At 42.0% G+C, this 16,991-nt stretch overlaps 1 protein-coding gene and 1 long non-coding RNA gene across 2 annotated transcripts; one reads left to right on the forward strand and one right to left on the reverse strand.

Moving 5' to 3' along the window:
* Positions 1 to 1,238: 1,238 nt before the first annotated feature.
* On the reverse strand, positions 1,239 to 3,557 carry LOC118365927 (peroxisomal succinyl-coenzyme A thioesterase-like). Its single transcript, XM_035748223.2, has 9 exons — positions 3,542 to 3,557; positions 3,165 to 3,264; positions 2,694 to 3,051; positions 2,362 to 2,481; positions 2,123 to 2,205; positions 1,856 to 1,949; positions 1,712 to 1,792; positions 1,479 to 1,620; positions 1,239 to 1,369 (listed from the first exon to the last, which is right to left on the reverse strand). Exons 1-9 carry the CDS (start codon positions 3,555 to 3,557, stop codon positions 1,239 to 1,241), a joined length of 1,125 nt encoding a protein of 374 aa, XP_035604116.2.
* Positions 3,558 to 3,977: 420 nt separating this feature from the next.
* LOC127914597 (uncharacterized) lies at positions 3,978 to 16,783 on the forward strand. The gene is made up of 2 exons (XR_008088977.1): positions 3,978 to 4,376; positions 10,171 to 16,783. It is a non-coding gene; the product is annotated as an uncharacterized LOC127914597 (long non-coding RNA).
* Positions 16,784 to 16,991: the final 208 nt, after the last annotated feature.

Here is a 16,991-nt window from a genome sequence, read left to right on the forward strand (position 1 = left end):
TGGAAGGAGAGAGAGATAGTGTGGATGGAGAAGAAGGGATGGAAGGAGAGAGGGATAGTGTGGATGGAGAAGAAGGGATGGAAGGAGAGATGGATACTGTGGAGGGAGAAGGAGGGATGGAAGGAGAGAGAGATAGTGTGGATGGAGAAGAAGGGATGGAAGGAGAGAGGGATAGCGTGGAGGGAGAAGGAGGGATGGAAGGAGAGAGGGATAGTGTGGAGGGAGAAGGAGGGATGGAAGGAGAGAGGGATAGTGTGGAGGGAGAAGGAGGGATGGAAGGAGAGAGGGATAATGTGGAGGGAGACAGAGGGATGGAAGGAGAAAGGGATAGTCTGGAGGGAGATGGAGGGATGGAAGGAGAGAGGGATAGTCTGGAGGGAGAAGGAGGGATGGAAGGAGAGATGGATACTGTGGAGGGAGAAGGAGGGATGGAAGGAGAGAGGGATCACACACTACAAGATACTTCACTTGGTCGTTAGGATTTTCGATACCACGCTGTCTCGCGAAAATAATTATGTGATTAGATTGTTAACATAGCTACAACGAGCAGTGGCTCAAAGCAGCCTCAAACGTTTTCAGTCAGACATTCACGCTTGCCATACTGACTTGAAATATCTAGCATTTTGAATTGAATAACTTTGCTTGTGAACTTCAACGATTTGACGCTTTTGTTAAAGGCAAGTAAAACGCATACTTTGAGTAGTAGTAGTAATAGTAGTAGTAGTAGTAGTAGTAGTAGTAGTAGTAGCTCACATTCTGGGGGATGAGAAATATCATCATCTCACTGGTTTCTTCTCTGGCGAGCTCTCATTGGCTATTGCTGATCACCCGTTCTCAAAACATTTTGAAAATATTGGGACGTCTGGGACTGCTCAAAGATGAGATTTGTAGCCCTCAGATTGTGTATTTTACCCGCTCACATTAAATGAGCGCTGTGACGGCCAAACGCCTCGGGTAGGCAATGACATGGGGATTTGGTCTTCAATTTCAAAAACTTGTCTGGGAGAGCTAAATTGGGGCCAAAATCGTGTAGCATACACCTGGCTTAGGAGTCCTACAATTCTAAATCAAATAGCTAAATTATCTATGGTATGACTAAAACAATTCCATGACAGCTTAGTAGAACCCTCCCATCCCCCCCAAAGGCTTAGACTTTATCATATTTTAAGTGTTCATTTATTTGAACAGTTATAGCTTAGTCAATCATACTAGGCCCTTGATGCTCCCCGGGTGTGACATCACAGCTTGGCCTCAGGGACAGAGTCGGGACTGGGGTAGAGGTGTTGCCGTAGGAAGCTAAGGATCTTCTCCCAACAGTCTTCCTGAGCATCGGCATGCGGCTTGGTGTACCCTCCCCACAACACCATCACTGCAACACATACACAATCATTAGTTACATTGGAAGTAAAGAATTGGTTTATATATATATATCTTAGTTCAGGTGTGTATACTATAGGTGTAAGTTGTGTGTACAGTACCTTTCTGTCGTGTTTGCTGCACCATGAAGTTGCTGGCTCTGAAGTGGGGTGTGTAGGGCGGCTCAATGAGGTGTCCAGCATCAGGGTATTGTAGAATGGTCAGCAGGTGCTCGTTACCCGCTGCACGCATCATCTGGGTCATCTGCAAGTCAGAAGTTAGAGGTAATATTCAGCGTCAATGAAAATGATGGATTTCATAGGAAGCTTGTAATCATGTTTGTGTGTGTACTCACGTCCTTGGCAGACTCCACTGTCGCCAAGTTCTGATCATCCTCCCCGACGACCAACATCAATGGACACTTTATCCTCCCCATCTGTCAGAAGACACAGCAATGAGTAAACAAACCCACTGTGTGTGTTTGTGTGTGTTGACTTACATCCACTTTCTCTCCAAGGTCGGTTGGGATAGGCAGAATGATGTCTCTCGCGACCAGACGGCCCTCTTCATCAAATCGGATCTTATACCTATCCCTGGCAATAAATAATTATGTTTTTAGTCTCTTTTTCTTCATTTGGGCTGAATGTCACAAGCTTCATAATCACGGTACCTTCACTTCACGATAATCACGGTACCTTCACTTCACGGTACCTACACCTTCACTTTGAACAGATTTGGGTTTATTTTTCAGCCACACACCACTCACTTGTTCATCTTTCTAAACAATTTGCTGAAAGCCTGGTTGACCCGGTGGATGTGACTCCCACTGATACACACACAGCATCTGGGCTGGAATACACACAGTATTTATTGTTTACACACGAAACAAACTCATATGCACATGGTCAGGGTTGGGACATTAAAGATGACTGAATCTGAATTCACTCTATAAATACAAAGCTCCAATCTGGAGGAAAAAGAGGAGAGTGGGAGGGAGAGGCTCACGCTGATGTCTTTGGAGTAGGCTGCCAAGTTGAGGGCGACTGACGCGCCTAAGGAGAGACCAAACAGAGCAACTCTGTCCTTCATCACCAGGGGGTGCTCCTGCACAATCCTGAACGCTTTCTACATAACAAAGAGATGGAGCTCAAGTTCAAGTGATAAGGCTACAATGTAGGATCCAATGTAGCGGATGTGATGTAATATAACGTGAGGTGATGTAATATAACAGTGAGTCTGGATAATGGGTCACAGGAGGACTCTGCCCTCTCAGGGCCGTTTCTGAACATTAAGACAAGCACAAGCATGTAGGCACACACACAGAGTATGAGAATCACCTTAAAGTAGGTTTTTGATTCGATGTCTGAGGTTCTGTTCTTGTCATGGGAAAGGTACTCTAGCGCCATGGAAACAAAACCGTGTGACGCCAGGAGGCCAGAGCGGTACTCCACCAGCCCCCCACCCCCTCCCCACATATCCAACACCCCAGGGAAGGGTCCAGGACCTGGAGGTAAAAAGAGGGTCCCTCGGACTCCATGTTCCCTGATGTCAATTCTGCACACACCCGGTGCCATGTACCATCGTTCTGTGACAACGGTCGCTAGAGGAGACTGCTTGCTGAAGCCCTCAGTCATGTGCCCACTGTACACAGAGATGTGTACCACCATAGGAGTGAGGACATCCATCTTTCTCAACCTGAGAGACAGAGAGAGTTTATTTGACTTGTCTAGCCGGGCCCGGTCACCCTAAATGATGCGTTTATCCTATGTAAAATTGACCGCAAATATTGAATTGCATTGGTGTATTACCTGAGGCCTGTCCGACTGCCTGGAACAGGCTGCATGCTCCACAGTAGACCCATGGGCTCTGCTCCTTCATATGTTCCTCCAAGACTGGCATCCTTAGCAACTACATAAACAACAGAAAAGAGAAAGAGGCTGGAGTTCCTGACTTGGACTTTGGATGACCATTCAAAACTATTTTTTTTGTAGTCAGAGCTCGTTTTTAAGAGTTGTCAGTCTGTCAACTGGGGCTCCCGAGTGGCGCAGCAGTCTAAGGCACTGCATCTCAGTGCTAGAAGCATCACTACAGACACTCTAGATCAATTCCAGGCCGTATTACAAGCAGCTGTGATTGGGATCCCATAGAGCAGTGCACAATTGGCCTGGTGCCATCCGGGTTTTACCGGTGTAGGTCGTCATTGTAAACAATAATATATTTAACTAGGCAAGCCAGTAAAGAACAACGATTACTTTTTTTAAAAATTCTCAAACACATTGAATGGTGCTTTCAAAACAACTCAGAAAAAAACGAATAATGATGTCAGTGATCTTCAGGTATGAAAGTTAGAGTTTAAGAAAGAGGCCGAGTTCCTGATTTGGAATTTGATTGACAGTTTAATTTTTTTTTATTTTTCCTAGTCGGAGCTCAGCCCAGTTGCCTTGAACACACTGAAGTCGAATATTTCCAATATCAAAGTTCACAGTTGTTTTGAACTTGTTCTAGTGGAACACTATTGCCAAGATGTTGACCAACTTTGGTCACACCTTTCAACGTGTGTTGCATTTGAATAATTATACTACTTCTGACTACAGGTCCACTGCATGACTGTAACTGACAACTAACCTGTCAGTCTTTGTCGTTGTTTTTTGTTTGAATTGTTTACGTGTTCGCTATGCGGGGAAACTGTAAAACAAACGGAACTACGTGGCTAAGAACTGTTGTAACGGGGATTATTATCGTAGCAACACACTTTTGGGGTGAGGCAATCCCACACAGTGTTCGGGTGTAGTTCGTAACGGTTGAAGTGTGTATGTTAGGATGGTAACGTTATAATAGGATGGTAACGTTATAATTCCTGCATGAGTAGCAGAAAGTTGAAATTGGGCATGCTATTTATCCAAAAGTGAAAATGCTGCCCTCTATACCGTAAGAAGTTAAGGATGAAGCGTGAATTCATGACAGGAATAAGACGTGTGAAGTTTGGGATATCCTCCCTTCTACAATAAGCAGCCAACAAGGTATTTTTCCTTTGTTTATGTGTTTAATCTGATATGGTTAGATCTCTGGCTAAACTGGTTTTATGTATGTTTTTTTTTTTTTTTTTTACCTTTATTTAACTAGGCAAGTCAGTTAAGAACAAATTCTTATTTTCAATGACTGCCTAGGAACAGTGGGTTAACTTGCAAGCTTTCAGTTCCTAGTCCAACACTCTAACCACTAGGCTACCCTACCGCCCCATGCACATCAGAGTTGTGTCAAGCTAATAAGTCATAAAACAAGAACATTTTAAGAGTGTGCCTAACTGTATTTTCATTTACTTTATAGTTCTCACGAAGGTGATAATTATGACTAAAACTACAGAATAAAACCACCAGTTAAAATCAAGGAACTGTTTTGCTCGTGGTTACTGGAGGGAGCTACAAACAACCATATTGATTTTAATAACATCTATTTTGCTATCTTTTACTCAAGGTTTGCTGTGTTGTACAGTGATATTGTACTAACTTCATGACAATAGAAGGCAAACTAGCAGGCAAAAATATTGGCCAGCCGCCAGCATCTCATGTTTCAGCGCGTGCTGATCTTATTGGCGACCACCAGGACAACGTGTAATTGAATTAAAGAAGAGTATGGGATTTCATACAGAAGTTAGGCCACGGCTACATCCAAGAACACGGTCTGTAAGCCCGGTCGGCGGTCACAAACCTACCTGTCACCATGCCTTGGCCGTCGCTGGTGTAATGGCCGAATGCCTCCCAAAAGTCATTATCCTCAGAGTGATGAAGGGAATGCAGTGTCACCGAGAGCGCTGGAGGTAAATTCCTCACAACTACCTGGATCTTCTCATCCACGAGCCCCCGCATTGGCTGCACTGATAGAAGCGGGAAAGTCCCAACCATGGTGGACAAACACCTGTAGTAAAAGACAAGACAGAAACAACCGCATATTGGTAAAGATGGTGGGATTGACATTCCATTTGTTCTGGCTTTAACCTGTGAAAACTGTTTGGCGACAGAATGAATTGGCTAACGAGTCACATTCGCTTCAAACTTCGTGTCCAAATTTACTTACACTGAGTTATTCGATAATGACAACAGTCAGAGAGACATGCTGACATAGGTAACCGCTTTATATAGCTAGGTACGAGGAGACAACTTTGCTTGTGCAGGAAAGTTCAAAGTCCGTGCGGCACTGCTCACAAAGTTGAGGGTGACAAAAATACTAGAATCGAAGCAAATGGAAGTGATTATAATGTCATAACGAATCATGCAAAACATTTACAGTTGACAGGAATATGTTAGTTAATGTAGAGACAAATGATTATACATATTTGTTTTATCATAAAGTTAATTTACAAAAATTACGATTTATCAAGCTAGCTGACTAGCCAGTTAGCTGGTTAGCTTTATGGGTGTTGTGACATGAGTATGAAATTGTCATTCTGGTTGTTTCATGTTTTAGGGACACCTGAAACAACCAGCAAACCAGGCTATCGTCTTGTGAAACAGTGGATGTAAAGAATCTAGCTAGCTAAAGCATTTACTGCAAATTGAGTGTATGTTCTTGCTTATTGTGCAGTGGAGGATAAAAATACCTGTATGCCTATGGATGTGTAGCTAGCTATCTTGCCGATCTGTGTATGAACCCAAACGTTTGGTATACATATTAGTTCAGAACCTAGCTATGAACCTCAGCTCTCATAGCCAGTTGTATCAACTTCAAAACAGTCTGAATGACATTAATGAAGCCTATGGATTGAGTAGAATATAATATAACTTTGTGTCAAGGATGCAGGTTGTTTATACATGTAGTAATTACCATGCATGAGATCCCTACATTGTAGTCTGTACATTTAATATATTCATTGATCATGTACTCTACCTTGGCAAATAAAGGTGCAGTTCAGGTATGAATGTCTTTAAGATTATTTTTCAGTCATATCCAATACCAGGGTTATCAAATTCCAGTCTTTGAATGATGCTGTGCCAGCATGTACAATTGAAGTCGGAAGTTTACATACACCTATGTTGGAGTCATTCAAACTTGTTTTTCAACCACTCCACACATTTTTGTTAACAAACTATAGTTTTGTCAAGTCAGTTAGGACATCAACTTTGTGCATGACACAAGTAATTTTTCCAATAATTGTTTACAGACAGATTTTTTCACTTATAATTCACTGTATCGCAATTCCAGTGGGTCAGAAGTTTACATACACTTAGTTGACTGTGCCTTTAAACAGCTTTGAACATTCCATGAAATTATGTCATGGCTTTAGAAGCTTCTGATAGGCTAATTGACATAATTTGAGTCAATTGGAGGTGTACCTGTAGATGTATTTCAAGGCATACCTTCAAACTCAGTGCCTCTTTGCTTGACATCATAGGAAAATCAAAATAAATCAGCCAAGACCTCAGAAAAACAATTGTAGACCTCCATAAGTCTGGTTCATCCTTAGGAGCAATTTCCAAACCCTGAAGGTACCATGTTCATCTGTACAAAAATAGTACGCAAGTACGCCTTCTGTCTCCTAGATATGAATGTACTTTGGTGCGAAAAGTGCAAATCAATCCCAGAACAACAGCAAAGGACCTTGTGAATATGCTGGAGAAAACAGGTACAAACGTATCGATATCCACAGTAAAACGAGTCTTATATCGACAGAACCTGAAAGGCTGCTCAGATAGAAAGAAGCCATTGCCCCAAAACTGCCAGAAAAAAGCGAGATTACGGTTTGCAACTGCACATGGGGACAAAGATTGGACTTTTTGGAGAAATGTCCTCTGGTTTGATGATAGAACTGTTTGGCCATAATGACCATCATGTGAAGCACGGGGTTGGCAGCATCATGTTGTGGGGGTGCTTTGCTACAGGACTGACTGGTGCACCTCACAAACTAGATAGCATCATGAGGATTGAAAATTATGTGGATAAATTATGTGGATATATTGAAGCAATATCTCAAGACATCAGTCAGGGAGTTAAAGCTTGGTCGCAAATGGATCTTCCAAATGGACAATGACCCCAATCATACTTCCAAAGTTGTGACAAATGGCTTAAGGACAACACAGTCAAGGTATTGAAGTAGCCATCACAAAGCCCTGGCTTCAATCCCATAGAAAATTTGTGGGCAGAACTGAAAAAGCTTGTGCGAGCAAGGAGGCCAACAAACCTGACAAACATCCTGCTCTGTCAGGAGGAATGGGCCAAAATTCACCCAACTTATTGTGGGAAGCTTGTGGAAGGCTACCCAAAACGTTTGACCCAAGTCAAACCATTTAAAAGCAATGCTACCAAATACTAATTGAGTGAATGTAAACTTCTGACCCCCTGGGAATGTGATGAAAGAAATAAAAGCTGAAATAAATCACTCTCTACTATTATTCTGACATTTCACATTCTTATAAAGTGGTGATCCTAACTGACCTAAGACAAGGAATTTGTACTTGGATTAAATGTCAGGAATTGTGAAAAACTGAGTTTAAATGTATTTGTATAAGGTGTATGTAAACTTCTGACTTCAACTGTATGTATTACAATTATACACTTCAACAGTGTTTACCAACCTTGGTCCTGGGACATCAATGGTTACACATTGAAGCTAATAGACTAGAAACAGGATTTAACTAGTTAAAGGCTGGTTTGTAATTCATATATAGAGAAATATAATTTAAAAAACAGTACACTACACTTCCTATGCACCATGTAAATACTCTAAAACCAGTTCATCTCAATATCTAATGTCCTTGAATGGAATTAAATTGAATTTATTTTGGGCAACATACATATACAACATGTACAATGTGGACCCAGAGGTTATCACTTGAAAGTATGAATTAAAACGCTTATTTCCAAAGTGGTCCTCGTGTAACAGTTTTCTTCTTCATCTGATGACGAGTAGGAAATATCAGACCAATGCGCAGCGTGGTATGTGTGTCACATTCTTTCAAAATCGAACCCAGAAGCAGACCAGGACAAGGAGAGTAGGAAGAAGGTGAGTATTTATTTACAAGTGAATGTGAATGGGTAGATATATCCAGGTGGCGTAGCGGGCAGCGGTGGTGAGTTGATGGGAGTAAATAGGTGGATCCAATGGGGTAGCGGAATCCTCCGACGACCAGGCGGGAATGGGGTAAATGATCCGGGTGAGTAACTGAAAACAGAACAAACGGAGGTAAGTTTAAGGCAAACAATACGTAAAAAAAAAAAATGGAATTCTATCCAACTTGAGGCTGATACTCTGGCACAACATACTGTTCATGGCTAACGATCCAGCAGGGAATGGATGTCAGGTCCGGGCTTATGAAGAGGAGAGATGATGATCAGGACCAGGTGTGCAGATAGCTGATGGGATACAGGTGCGGGTAATCAGAACTCCCAACTGGCTACATTGCCCGGCAACCAGACAGGGTGCGTTCCAGGACACCGGAAACACACTCCAGGACAGAAACACAGGCAAACAGACTCAGGAAGCGGGATTCGTGACAGTGTGTTCATGTTGATTTTATTTCAACTCAGAACACTAAACAAAAATAACATAGAGAATGAAACGAAACTGAAACAGTTCTGTAAGGTGACGAAAAACACTAAACAGAAATTATTCACCCACAAAACACAGGTGGGAAAAGGCAACCCAAATATGATTCTCAATCAGAGACAATGAACGACACCTGCCTCTGATTGAGAACCATACCAGGACAAACACAAAACCAAACCCAAACTCACGCCCTGACCAACCAAAAACAAAGACATAACAAAAGAACTAAGGTCAGAACGTGATGAACGTGACACCTTGATGGTAAAAACGATAACACATGATTAAAAGACAAGACAAAATGACAAACAACCATAAATTCATTAATTTATATTGACATCCTAAAAAGTGGCACTATTCAATACACTTCTCGCTAACCCTAAATCAACCATATTCATTTCACATTAAAACAATCTATTAATTGCACATACCGATCCTTCAAATAAATACACCGGACAGGCAGAAGGGGCACAAGGGGCAATGGAGTGGTTTCCCTTACTTAGACTACCTTGCCAAATGAAAAAGTTTGCCTGCTTTTTAAAGCTATTTTTACTTTTTATTTGCTTGATCTCCAAGGGAAGGCTATTCCATAGACACATGCCTGGCAAGATGTCTCAAGTTTTAATGGAGCGTGCAATTGGCATGATGACTGCAGAAATGTCCACCAGATCTGTTGCAAGAAAATGTAATGTTCATTTCTCTCCAATAAGCCGGCTCCAACATCATTTTACAGAATTCAGATTCACATCCAGCTTTTTCACCTGCGGGATCATCTGAGACCAGCCACCCGGACGGACAGCTGATGAAATTGTGGATTTGCTCAACCGAATAAACTGTCAGAAACCGTCTCAGGGAAGCTCATCTGTGAGCTCGTCGTCCTCTCCAGGGTCTTGACCTAACTGCAGTTTGGCATCGTCCCAACTTCAGTGGTCAAATGCTCACCTTCGATGGCCACGCTGGAGAAGTGTGCTCTTCACGGATTAATCCCGGTTTCAACTGTATCGGGCAGTGTTATGAGATTTTTATGTATAATGACTAAATTATGTATACATTCAGCTTGGAATTATAACTGTCCAGGGGTGTCATTGGATGGGGCCACAGTGTCTCCTGACCCCTCCTGTCTCAGCCTCCAGTATTTATTCTGCAGTAGTTTGTGTCGGGGGGCTAGGGTCTGTTTGTTATATCTGGAGTACTTCTCCTGTCCTATTCGGTGTCCTGTGTGAATTTAAGTGTGCTCTCTCTAATTCTCTCTTTATCTCTTTCTTTTTCTCTCTCAGAGGACCTGAGCCCTAGGACCATGCCTCAGGACTACCTGACATGATGACTCCTTGCTGTCCCCAGTCCACCTGGCCGTGCTGCTGCTCCAGTTTCAACTGTTCTGCCTTATTATTATTTGACCATGCTGGTCATTTATGAACATTTGAACATCTTGGCCATGTTCTGTTATAATCTTCACCCAGCACAGCCAGAAGAGGACTGGCCACCCAACATAGCCTGGTTCCTCTCTAGGTTTTGGACTTTCTAGGGAGTTGTTCCTAGCCACCGTGCTTCTACACCTGCATTGCTTGCTGTTTGGGGTTTTAGGCTGGGTTTCTGTACATCACTATGAGATATCAGCTGATGTACGAAGGGCTATATAAATAAATTTGATTTGATTTTGATTTAACTAAACAGAATACTACTCTGTTACTGTAGGAATGTATGAATCTTATTATAATCATAATACTGAATATAATGTGTGTAGTTTTAGTCAAGAATTAGAACAATGACTTTCTGTTCCTTGGTATAAACGAATGGAGCTATCGTCAGACCGGCTGGAATACTGTGTTCCTTACAGGACATTCTGTCCCTACCCAAAGGTGAAAAGACTAACAGACTGGGTAAACAGGGGAGGGAGGTTTGCAACATAGAACGTCCACAGACAGATAGACGCAAACTGAACTGGAGAGCTAACTGTACACCCACAGTGCACATGAGTGAGAATGGGGGGGATTTCTGAGAGGCAGAGTACCTGTTAACCATAGAACAGGAGGATGATTTAAAAGAGATACCCAGATATTTGTGGTCTCAGGGTCCCGCTGATGTAGGCTTAATTAAAGGAGTAACTCCGGTGCAAGTAGTTCCAAAATCAAATTATATACCTTACCAAAAACAGTACCCATTAAAGCCAGAAGCAGTTAAAGGGTTAACACCTACTTTTGAACAGCTGAGAAAGGGAGGGGTTATCATACCAGGGGGTGAAGCGTTCTGTAACTCCTCTTTTTCAGTAAAGAAGGTGTTCCCTAGCACTGACTGGAGAATGGTAATGGACCTACAGGGGGTCAATAACAGTGTGATACCAAGAACATCTTGTTTACCAGACCCGCACACTCTGTTAAACCAACTGAAGTCTGAGAATGCTTACTTTACTGTGATAGACCTTGCTAATGCTTTCTTTAGTATTCCGATACACCCAGACAGCCAGGGGTGGTTCGGGATCACCTTTTTAGGCCAAAAATGGACGTATAGCCATTTGGCTCAAGGTTATTTGGAAAGTCCTATAATCTATAGTCAGGCAATTACTAGAAATCTTGGAAAATTCGACCCTCCCCGGGGGAGCCAAATATTAATACATGTTGATGATATTCTGCTGTCAAATTCCTCACAGGAGGCCTGTAAAGCGAATACTCTTACTCTGTTCCTCTTCCTAGCAGACCAAGGTCACAAAGTTAATAAGAGGAAGTTACAGCTCTGGCAGGAACAAGTTATCTATTTAGGACACACCATAACCCAGGAAGGGAGAACACTTAATTCAACCAGAAAGACAGCCATTCTAGAAGCACCCAAACCACTTATCAAAAAGCAGATGATGAGTTTCTTGGGAATGATTAACTATTGTAGGGCGTGGGTCCCACACTTTCCATTGCATACAGGGTTACTTAGTGATTTGATCTATGGTAAGGCTATGACAGCAAAAGACAAAATTGTATGGACAAGAGAAGCGGAGAAACAGTTTGTGGCTATTAAACAGCTATTGATATCTGACACTGTTCTGGCATTCCCTAGGTATGACCGTGTATTCACACAGACTGTGGATTGCAGGGAGGGGTTCATGACATCAATGTTGACTTAGAGACACGGAGGGAAGAATAGGCTGGTGGCCTATTATTGATCAGGTGGCGCAAGCAATGCCCCTGTGTTTGCTGTAGGACGGGCTGTGGAAGACTCAGCCTCTGTAGTACTTTACCATGATTTGACTTTGAGGGTACCACATGCCGTCTCAATCTTGTTATTAGAACATAAAATGCCGTACATGTCACCAGCTAGACACTTGTCTTGTATGATTATTCTGTTAAATATGCCAGATCTAACAATTGAGCGATGTACTACCTTGAACCCCTCCACCCTAATTCCGATAGCCACCGATGGGTGTCCCCATGATTGTGTAGCGGAGATGGAGAAAGTAGTTCTCCCCAGACCAGATCTAACTGATCTGCCTTTGCCAGATGCTGAAATAACTCTGCTCAACAAGCTGAAATTGTTGCCCTTACCAGGGCTTGTGAATTGGGAAAGGGTAAATGCATTACGATACATACTGATAGTGCTTATGCTTTTAACACTGTCCATGTATTTGCAGCTCAGTGGAGAAACAGGGGCATGGTTACCACCATGGGTCTCTATGGAAGGTATTTGTGTAAATCACTGTGTAATTCATGGAATCCGGTCATAGCTCACACTGAGAGGGATGGCTATGTAAACCCACACACCCAATTTGGGAGCACATGGAATCTAGTAAAGGTGGGAGTTTCTGACTGTGTTCCAGGGGAAATATTGCAGGGGAAATATTGAATAAAGGTACGAATTACCATTAAAACGGTAAAGACCCAGGATCTCGGGTTATGGTATGTTGGTTTCGACCAGTTTTCAAATGATACTATGGTACCGTTCCAGGTGGCAGAGGTTAGAGCTGGTAAGCTATGGTTGGCCGGAGTTCAGTTAATCTGCCTAACACAACGGACATTCCTAGTGTGATTACACCCAGGGCCAAGGACCAGTACGAATAGTTCAGACAAGAGGAAGTGATAGAGGTGGAGACTGGGTTTGGGGATTCCAACATATGGTTGGAATGGATTCAATATATGGCCAGATCAGTAGCTAAAGAAGAATGTTATGCCTGTGCCACAGCTAAACCTCAGTTGACAACTATCCCTTTTCCGCTTAATGAAGTTCATTCACATAGGGGTATGGCCTGTATGGTAAAGCTGCTCATGAAAGCAGGAATGCCAGATAATGACAGATGCTCTGATCTGCACTATTTGTATCCACATGTACCCTTAGATCTAGGCTCCCACCCTTTACTGTGGCAAGAGGAGATTATTACTGTGGGGCCAGGTACAACACCTATGGAAGATATGTAGGGGAAGTTAGCACCTGCAATAGGACAGAGAATGTTACCACTGATGGGACTATGAGCGATCTGACAGGCTGGCTGAGCTCTAGGGATTTCAGTAAAATAAAGAGGCCCAGGGCGGACATCTGGTAGTTGTGTGGGGGAATGACGTTATGGCCAAATTTACCTACAAATTGGACAGGCCTATGCGCTCTTGTGCATTTGGGAATGCCTTTGACCCTCATTCAACACCATGATACGGTGTTGGCCAAACGGGAGAAAAGAAGTTCTCCATCTGGGTCTTTTGACGATATAGTATATATTGATAACATTGGGGTTCCACGGGGGGTGCCAGACGAGTTCAAAGCAAGAAATCAGATCCTAGCTGGATTAGAGTCAAGCATTTTCTGGTGGTCCACTCTCAATAAGAATGTGGACTGGATTAATTATATATATTATAATCAACAACGCTTCATCAATTATACCAGAGATGCCATAAAAGGATTGGCAGAGCAGACCGAAGCAACCAGCCTGATTTCTTGGCAGAACAGAATCGCATTAGATATGTTGTTGCCAGAAAAGGTAGAGGCTGCGTGATATTCGGTAAAATGTGCTGTACGTTCATCCCAAATAACACAGCTCCGGACAGATCAGTGACCAAGGCCCTGGCTGGTTTAACCATCCTAGCTCACGAGTTGGCAGAAAACTCTGGGGTGGATACTTCTCTGACTAATTGGTTTGACAGTATGTTTGGAAAATGGAAAAATGTCATGATAACTGTGCTGTGGGCAACTTTCAACTGTGTGACTGTGTTAGTTTTGTGCAGCTGTTGTCTTATTCATTGCGTGAGAGGTCTCATTTCTAGGACTCTGGAGAAATCGATGACACAACAGATGTTGAGATACAATGAATGAATACAATGATGAATACATGCCCCCAGACCTAGCGGATGGATCCGGTTCCTTCACATACGAGGAGCCTAAGTTGGATGAGACCATTTTTGATGTTTAGGGATTTTAGTTTGTTTCTTGTTTTGATGTTTACACTGTTTCTTTGATGAAGATTATAACAAATATCCTGATAAGAAGAGTTATGATTCAGATGTAGGCCTGGAACAGTCAATTTAATACATATGTTGGTATTTGTTAGGATGTTTTTGGATAACAAGAGATAGTTCTAATAAAAATAGATGTTTGCTTTTTAATATTTTAACCTCTTGGTCCTACCTGGCACGCAGGCGTCCCATCTAGAGCTCTGGAAATGCAAATGCGCTACGCTAAATGCTAATAGTATTAGTTAAAACTCAAACGTTCATTAAAATACACATGCAGGGTATTGAATTAAAGCTACACTCGTTGTGAATCCAGGCAACAAGTCAGATTTTTAAAATGCTTTTCAGGGAAAGCATGAGAAGCTATTATCTGATAGCATGTAACACCCCAAAAGACCCGCAGGGGACGTAAACAAAATAATTAGCATAGTCGTCGCTACACAAACCGCACAAATAAAATATAAAACATTCATTACCTTTGACCATCTTCTTTGTTGGCAATCCTAGATGTCCCATAATCACTATTGGGTCTTTTTTTCGATTAAATCGGTCCATATATAGCCTAGATATCGATCTATGAAGACTGTGTGATAAACGGAAAAAAATAGCGTTTCATAATAAACTTTCACAAAACACTTCGAAATACTTTTGTAATGCAACTTTAGGTATTAGTACACGTTAATAAGCGATAAAATTCATCAGGAGGCGATGTCAATTCTATAGGTGTCTGTTTCGAAAAAATGTCTTTCAGAGAGCTCGACCAAAACATCCGGTCGGAGACCGGAGGGAATCGATTCCCTTGATTCAGTTAGACCAAGAATCAATTGCGAATCAAATGACAAGACTCTAGACAACGTGTGGAAGCTGCTAGGCACTGCAACCTCGGCCTCATTTAATTCGATTCACTTTGAACAATTCCTTGAAGTCGCGGATGGATATTTTTTTCCATTTTCAGTGATCAGATATTCCTGCACTTTTCGATGAAACGCATGTTCTGTTATAGTCACAGCCGTGATTTAACCAGTTTTATAAACGTCTGAGTGTTTTCTATCCACACATACTATCATATGCATATACTATATTCCTGGCCTGAGTAGCAGGGCGCTGAAATGTTGTGCGATTTTTAACAGAATGTTCGAAAAAGTAGAGGGTCGACTTAACAGGTTAATAAAAATAGAGGTGTGATTGGATGTATAATATTTAGTCATAGGGTGTTATGATATTTTTATGACTAATGACTCAATTATGTATACATTCAGTTCAGAATTATAACTAAACAGAATACTACTCTGTTACTGTAGGAATGTATGAATCTTATTATAATCATAACACTGAATATAAGGTGTGTAGTTTTTGTCAAGAATTAGAACAATGACTTTCTGTTCCTTGGTATAAACGAATGGAGCTATCGTCAGACTGGCTGGAATACTGTGTTCCTTACAGGACATTCTGTCCCTACCCAGGGAGGAGAGAGACCTTGGGCTTGTAGTATATTGTTTAACAGGTGGCATACAATGTGAGAAGGCTTGTGAACTATATTGCCATTGTATAGGAGAGGGGGATAGACATTTATTACGAAATTTGAGGTATATAAACCACGTGTACATGGTATTATGACCAGAGCTCTCAGGAAATAAACACTACTGATCTTTGTCTATTTTATACAAATAATAACCTTACAAATTCTTAGAAACGGACAAAGTGTGTTACAATTTGTTACAATTTAATTGGTTAATTAACATATAGGAATTAAATTCCTCTAACAGGCAGATGGTGTGTTTATTTATTTATTTTATTTTACCTTTATTTAACCAGGCAAGTCAGTTAAGAACATATTCTTATTTTCAATGACGGCCTGGGAACAGTGGGTTTGTCATGTCTTGTCATATTATGTCTTGTTCCTGTTCTTTCTCTTCACTCTGTCTCCCTCTGCTGGTCGTATTAGGTTACCTTCTCTTTCTCTCCTCCTCCAGCTGTTCCTCATCTCCTCTAACTACCTCGTTCACCCTTTTCCCACCTGTTCCCTTTTTCCCTCTGATTAGGTCTCTATTTCTCTCTCTGTTCCTGCTTCTTTCTTTGTCAGATTCTCATTTGAGTTTCTCATGCCAGAAACAAACTATCGTCTCGTTTGCTTCATCCTTGTCCTGTCGGAATCTGCCTGGCAAGTGCATCCTGTACTCAGCTAACTGTCTTATCGTTTGTACTGTGTCCAGTTCATCTGATGCTACGTGAGATCAGGTACCACTGTTCCTCTACGACCCGCGCCTACCCAGAGAGACCTGCAGCCTGTCGCCGCTAACCCAGCTATTCTCCTCTGCTGCTAAGAAGGGGGCTCTTTTGTAATTATCAGAAGGACTTTTTGTTTCATTTTGTCGCCCTCTCTGCGGGTTGTCTATTTTTCCATTATCTACACCTGAAGAGGACCTATGTCTTCCCTGTGTTTACATTAAAGGACTCTGTTTTTGTTAAACCGCTTTTGGGTCCTCACTCAAGTGCATAACATTTCCATTCTGTATGTAGGCTTGTTATAGCCATTTGAGTTGCACAACCCCATCACACAGAGGCTGTATCCATAGCAATAAACGAGACAAAACCAAATATTGATTAAGGCTTGTATAAAAACAGTTGGCTGGTATGACCTCACTCGTCTGAGCGTTCGGCTGTGAATGCCCTCACCC

The sequence above is a fragment of the Oncorhynchus keta genome, chromosome 33, assembly GCF_023373465.1.
Source record: "Oncorhynchus keta strain PuntledgeMale-10-30-2019 chromosome 33, Oket_V2, whole genome shotgun sequence".
In the NCBI taxonomy this organism is placed as follows: domain Eukaryota; kingdom Metazoa; phylum Chordata; class Actinopteri; order Salmoniformes; family Salmonidae; genus Oncorhynchus; species Oncorhynchus keta.

Coding starts and splice junctions, on each gene's coding strand:
- LOC118365927 (XM_035748223.2), bottom strand. Junction 3,052..3,164: donor GGCAGTCGGACAGGCCTCAG/GTAATACACCAA, acceptor TCTGTCTCTCAG/GTTGAGAAAGATGGATGTCC. Junction 1,793..1,855: donor ACCTTGGAGAGAAAGTGGAT/GTAAGTCAACAC, acceptor GTCTTCTGACAG/ATGGGGAGGATAAAGTGTCC.